General features: G+C 47.5%; 1 protein-coding gene across 1 annotated transcript; it reads right to left on the bottom strand.

Annotated features, from left to right (window-relative positions):
• Positions 1-3,780: 3,780 nt before the first annotated feature.
• LOC141761706 (uncharacterized) lies at positions 3,781-6,526 on the bottom strand. The gene is made up of 3 exons (XM_074625272.1): positions 6,188-6,526; positions 4,423-5,371; positions 3,781-4,381 (listed from the first exon to the last, which is right to left on the bottom strand). Exons 1-2 carry the CDS (start codon positions 6,524-6,526, stop codon positions 4,526-4,528), a joined length of 1,185 nt encoding a protein of 394 aa, XP_074481373.1. The 3' UTR covers positions 3,781-4,381; positions 4,423-4,525.
• Between the last annotated feature and the right edge of the window lie 231 nt (positions 6,527-6,757).

Raw genomic sequence — 6,757 nt, 5'->3', positions numbered from 1 at the left:
AGGCAGGATGAGGTTGAAGAATGAAAGAAGCAGGTGCCGTTGTATTTTATGAAGGCTATTATACACAATATTTACATCAAATGATCGTATTTAAACTTCAGCAGTTTCCTGTATTGAGCAGTAAGGTGAGGCAGGCATGTTTCTACAGATGTGACCTCTTTTGTTTTTAAGATTTTTCTTCCGATCGAACAAATGAAGTTTGCTAATGTAATTAATTTCTGTTCATGCACCTACACGAGTCAGTATTTGGTGGAGCACCTTCCTCAAACTTACTGCAGTGTAAGATTATTTTCTGCTTCAATGGGGTCCATCAGCTTAGTCATTATTTCTTATTAGCATCACGAGTTTTGATTGATTTCTCGAGTTAATGTGAAAATGAAGCTTCATTACGTCAGCTTATGTACCAGGTTTTTTTTAATCATGGTAGTCGGTTTCATCACAGTTCCTTAAGGCTTTAGACAAATGATTTTTCTTTTCATAACATCTGTTATTCTGCAGTTGAGTGTTGTTTGTTGGTACTAATGTGATCTATTCTCAAAGAGTGACAATTGAAATGTAACGGTAAGTGAAAATTGTAAATATCTCCACACCTTCTGTGAAAAGCTGAGCTGTAACAGTACTATAGCATGTGAAAAATAGGGGGAAAAAACATCACACTTTAAAAACAGCTACTACTGACAACCACCTAGAGGTGAGAACGACTCATTGTTTTGATTGCCATATTCCATAAACACATTCAGCTCTATATTTGTCTTAAATCATGACTTAAATGGCTTTGCCAGATGGTTGCTTGTTTGGCAAACTATGGAAATGCCTTTACTTGTTTTATCTCTTACATACATACCCACAAGCATAAACATATATAATGGCACAAATGCAATATATCTTTAAAATGGGCAAAGTCTACTGGAGGCTAGATGAGTATCCTACAGTAGTTTCTATACCACATAAAACTGACATAATGGCAGAGCATCTTTGTCAACTGTTTTCTGTCTATGCTTTTGGTGTGAGTCATTTATGAAAAGCATTCACAGCGTCACGAGAAAAAGTAGCGATAATACAATCGCACTGTATTGCTGGATATTTTTTTGCCATAATCAAGTAAAAACTAAATTTAGATTGCTGAATTTCGTTTCTCCCATTAGCTGCTTGTGTGCGTAATGACATTGGTTGCAAAAACTTAAAAGTTGAGGGAAATTGAATGTAAATTTAAAGCAGCAGTTGGTAGAATTGGAGCAGATATGATTAAAAAAAACATATTTTTATGATTCATCCTGACAGTAGTGTATGAGACAGGTAATCTGAAAACAAATCATGTGCCTCTGTGTCCTTCCGTGTCCTCTGATGCTCCTAATGGCATCTGCAAGATTTCACATACCGGAGGAAAACAACCAATCAGAGCCGAGCTGGAGCCTGCCGTCTCTGAGCAGCTGTCAATCACTCGCAAACTCCAATCAAACGGTCAAACTAGGCATCGCTGATCAAATATTAATCAATATTATGTTACTGTAATGTCTATTTCTCGCCTCAAATGATTTCAGAAACATCTTGCAGTTTACGGTTTAGCTGTAAAATGAGAACGTTTGTGACCCGGCAGCCATGTTGAGATCAGTTGAGGAAATACCAATCACTACCCACCAACCGGAGAAAACATTTTACATCTAAACAGTACACTACAAGATGTTTCTGAAAACATTTGAGGTGAGAAATAGGCATTACAGTAACAGAATATTGATTCATATTTGATCAGCACTGCCTAGTTTGATCGGAGTTCGCAAGTGATTGACAGCTGCCTCTGTTGAATGAACAACCAATAGGAACGCTCTCTCTGAAATGACCTGTGATTGGCCAAAGTCTACCGTCATGGGCTAGATTATTTAAAGCCTGAAAACAGAGCCATGAGGAGGTGCAGAAATCTAGTTTTCTCTCAGAACACTTTTACACACAATTACAATATGCTGAAAGGTTCTTAGGTATTTTTTGCCCAATGATGCCAAAAATATTCTGCCCTCTGCATTTAATTATCAACATCAAACGTTTTCACAGTTTACTGGGCAGGTGAGCAACAGGATGCAGTGTGTTGCCTTTGTATTACTGTGCTTCAGAACTAATCTCAGACTCCCTTCCTGCCTTTAACGGCAGGAAAACACTTTGATAATGCAAATTGCCCATCCATCACATGGCTGTTGTACTCATCAGCTGATATTTGTTCTATTTGTAGAATCCAATTGAAATCAATTGGATTTTTTGTAATAATAACACCATTAGTTCCTTGTTTGTTATACTTGAATAGTCACTTCAGAAAGGTTGAAAGCAATCTGCAAACATTAACATACATTATGCTGATCAATAAGCTACTGCCAATCATAGATTTGTACACGGATATTGCAACAGTATCTCCATGATCAAATCGTTTTTAAAGAATAACAATCTGCTGTATTGTGTCTAATCATAAATACAGCACATCTCAGATTAAAATAGACCAAAAAACATCCTCTCATTTATGAAAGTTATTTATTAAAGTTACTGTATAGAGAGTCTTCCAGTGGACCACCATGGGACATTATTTCGTTAAAAAATATGAACGATAGTCAGTGGCAAGAGACAAATAAATTTTTTGATCCCGTTTGAATTGCGCCCTGAATCACGAATATGATGTTTCTCAAGTTAAAACATAATTTTGCAAGTCAAGAAAGTCGCAGTTTGTTCAGTTTAATACAATTCAATTTATTTTTATATAGCGTCAAATCATAACAGAAGTTATCTCAAGACGCTTTTCATATAGAGTAGGTCTAGACCGTACTCTATAATCTAGAGACCCAACAAGAGATCCCCCATGAGCACGTATTCTATGCGAAAGTGGCAACAAAAAACTTCCCTTTAACAGATAGAAAACTTGGGCAGAACCAGGTTCTGGGTGGGCGGCCATCTGCTTGACCGGTTGGGTTGAGAGAGAGAGAGAGAGAGAGAGAGAGAGAGAGAGAGAGAGAGAGAGAGAGAGAGAGAGAGAGAGAGAGAGAGAGAGAGAGAGAGAGAGAGAGAGAGAGAGAGAGAGAGAGAGAGAGAGAGAGAGAGAGAGAGAGAGAGAGAGAGAGAGAGAGAGAGAGAGAGAGAGAGAGAGAGAGAGAGAGAGAAGAGAGAGAGAGAGAGAGAGAGAGAGAGAGAGAGAGAGAGAGAGAGAGAGAGAGAGAGAGAGAGAGAGAGAGAGAGAGAGAGAGAGAGAGAGAGAGAGAGAGAGAGAGAGAGAGAGAGAGAGAGAGAGAGAGAGAGAGAGAGAGATTGTTTGTTGTAAAACTGTTGAAGTATAATATGTAACTAGAAAGGAGACACACCCAAAAATTGCGTAAGTGACGTCTCTCTCACTGAAGCTGCGATGCCTGTGTGTTTCCTACTGGGATGTACTCAACCCAGCGACGGGTCTCGCTTGTTCTTTTGCTTCCCGACTGATAAAAAGACCAGCGGTTGCTGGATAAAACACATCAGGTAAGATAACATTTCATTTGTCCTTGGAACATATCAAAGTTAGCTAGCTAGTGTTGGTGATGTACATAATACGAGACGAGAGATGTAGTTCACGGAGCGGTTTCCCACTAAATGATATTACAAAACTAAATGATATTACGACAAAGCTAGGACAAAATGTGACTTTCTTGACTTGCAAAATTATGTTTTAAATTGACAAACATCATATCTGTGATTCATGCTGCTATTCAAATGGGATCAAGAACTTATTTGTCTTGTCTCAATGACATATTTTTGTCGTATGTAGAGTTTTCAAGATGACCCAAATGCAGAGTACAAGCAGGACAGGAAGTTTTTAAATAAAAGCGAGCTTTAATAAAGCTGACAAAATCCCAAAAAATCCACAAAACAAGGAGGGGAACAAAGTACAAATGAAAACACACCAAAACCAAACTGAGAACAAAAACAAAACTACAAACCAGAGGGTGCGAGAGTCACGGGCAGGAGAAACACTAGGAACACTAGGAACACGGAGGACAAGGTAGACGGGACTGGGAAGACAAGAACGAACCAACAAGGACAGAGGGGAAACACACAGGCTTAAATAACAGACAAGATTACACACAGGTGAAACAAATCAGGGCGGGGCAGACAATCAACCAAAAGGCGGGAAAACAGACAAAGGAAGGAAGTAAACCCAGACAAGACACAGGAGGAGTGAATCACCAAAATAAAACAGGAAACACCAGAAACATATACAAATAAACCAAATCCAAAATCACAACAGTTCATAACAAAAAGCTGGCACAGCCAGAACATGACATAGCCCCCCCCTCAAGGGACGGATCCCAGACGTTCCATAAACAGAACCGGGTGGGCGGAGGGGGGTCCGGAGGAGGGACTCCAGGAACCTTGGGCACTGATTATCTCAGGCGGACGGCCCGAGGGCAAAACCGGGACAGAGTCAGGGAACTCGGGCGGACGGCCTGAGGGCAGGCCAGAGACAGAGCCGGGAAACTCCGGCGGACGACCCGGGGGCAGAACCGGGACAGAGTCTGGGAACTCAGGCGGACGACCCGGGGGCAGAACCGGGACAGAGTCTGGGAACTCGGGCGGACGGCCCGGAGGCAGGGCAGAGTCCGAACCGAGAAACTCCGGCAGATGACCCGGGGGCAAGGCAGAGCCAGAGCCGGGAAACTCGGGCGGACGGCCCGGGGGCCGAGCAGAGACAGAGCCAAGAAACCCGGGGGCTTGGAACTGTGGCCCAGCAGTCACAGGAACACAGTTTTTGGGCTGAAACCCAGGCGAAACAGGAGGTGGCGGTTGCGGTCCTACCGAAACGGAGGTCGGCCAGACCCCCGACAGGAGACGTGGAACGCAGGTCGACCAGACCCCCGACAGGAGACGTGGAACGGAGGTCGGCCTGACCCCCGACAGGAGACGTGGAACGGAGGTCGCCCAGACCCCCGACAGGTGACGTGGAACGAAGGTCGACCAGACCCCCGACAGGAGACGTGGAACAGAGGTCGGCCTGACCCCCGACAGGAGACGTGGAACGGAGGTCGCCCAGACCCCCGACAGGAGACGTGGAACGGAGGTCGACCAGACCCCCGACAGGACACTTGGAACAGTAGTCGGCCGGACCACCGACAGGACACTTGGAACAGGAGTCGACCAGACCGCCGACAGGCGACATGGAGCGGAGGTCGACCGGACCCCCGACAACACACCTGGAACGGAAGTCGGCCGGACCCCCGACAGGACACTTGGAACAGAAGTCGGCCGGACCACCGACAGGATACTTGGAACAGGAGTCGACCGGACCGCCGACAGAAGACGTGGAGCGGAGGTCGACCGGACCCCCGACAGGAGATGTGGAGCGGAGGTCGGTCGGACCCCCGACAGGACACTTGGAACAGTAGTCGGCCGGACCACCGACAGGACCCTTGGAACAGGAGTCGACCGGACCGCCGACAGGAGACATGGAGCGGCGGTCGACCAGACCCCCGACAGGAGACGTGGAACGGAGGTCGGCCGGACCCCCGACAGGACACTTGGAACTGTAGTCGGCCGGACCACCGACAGGACCCTTGGAACAGGAGTCGACCGGACCGCCGACAGGCGACATGGAGCGGAGGTCGACCGGACCCCCGACAACACACCTGGAACGGGAGTTGGCCGGACCCCCGACAGGAGACGTGGAGCGGAGGTCGGCCGGACCCCCGACAGGACACTTGGAACAGTAGTCGGCCGGACCACCGACAGGACCCTTGGAACAGGAGTCGGCCGGACCACCGACAGGATACTTGGAACAGGAGTCGACCGGACCGCCGACCGGACACGTGGAGGAGGAGTCGGCCAGACCGCCGACCGGACACGTGGAACAGGAGTCGACCGGACCGCCGACAGGACACGTGGAACAGGAGTCGGCCGGACCGCCGACAGGACGCTTGGAGCAGGAGTCGGCCGGACCTCCGACAGGACGCTTGGAGCAGAGGTCGGCCTGACCTCCGACAGGAAACTTGGAGCAGAGGTCGACCGGACCTCCGACAAGACGCTTGGAGCAGAGGTCGGCCTGACCTCCGACAGGAAACTTGGAGCAGAGGTCGACCGGACCTCCCGACAGGACGCGTGGAGCAGAGGTCGACCTGACCTCCGACAGGACGCTTGGAGCAGAGGTCGGCCTGACCTCCGACAGGAAACTTGGAGCAGAGGTCGGCCGGACCTCCGACACACGAGTAGGCTTGGTTTTGGATGGAACACTGAGCAACTTAGGAGAACGCCGCCTCTGAGACCCACGCTTCCTTCTAGGGGCTCCAACCCCTAGCAGGTCCAAGCTAGTGTCCTGTATATTAGCATGGCGAGCAGCAGACTGTAAACTTAGTGGACCTCCCAGGGCAAGGCGGGTTCCCAAGAACCGATCCGGGGCTGATGCTAGCCTAGAGCTAGCTGACTGCTGGGGCATGGGCCGGAGGCCCAGAAAGCCAACAGGCCGGGGCTGAGGCTGATGCTCGGGCCGAATCCGGATGCCCAAATGGGCATAAAAGCTCTCTGCTGGGGTCATTATTTAAGGTTGGTTCGTTCTGTCGTATGTAGAGTTTTCAAGATGACCCAAATGCAGAGTACAAGCAGGACAGGAAGTTTTTAAATAAAAGCGAGCTTTAATAAAGCTGACAAAATCCAAAAAAATCCACAAAACAAGGAGGGGAACAAAGTACAAATGAAAACACACCAAAACCAAACTGAGAACAAAAACAAAACTACAAACCAGAGGGTGCGAGAGTCACGGGCAGGA

The sequence above is a fragment of the Sebastes fasciatus genome, chromosome 2, assembly GCF_043250625.1.
Source record: "Sebastes fasciatus isolate fSebFas1 chromosome 2, fSebFas1.pri, whole genome shotgun sequence".
In the NCBI taxonomy this organism is placed as follows: Eukaryota; Metazoa; Chordata; class Actinopteri; order Perciformes; family Sebastidae; genus Sebastes; species Sebastes fasciatus.
The sequence above is the reverse complement of the archived record's forward strand: the minus strand, read 5'-3'. Positions and strand labels throughout refer to the sequence as shown.

Coding starts and splice junctions, on each gene's coding strand:
- LOC141761706 (XM_074625272.1), bottom strand. CDS start 6,526: ATGACCCCAGCAGAGAGCTTTTATGCCCATTTGGGCATCCGGATTCGG. Junction 5,372..6,187: donor AGCCTACTCGTGTGTCGGAG/GTCCGGCCGACC, acceptor TACTGTTCCAAG/TGTCCTGTCGGGGGTCCGAC.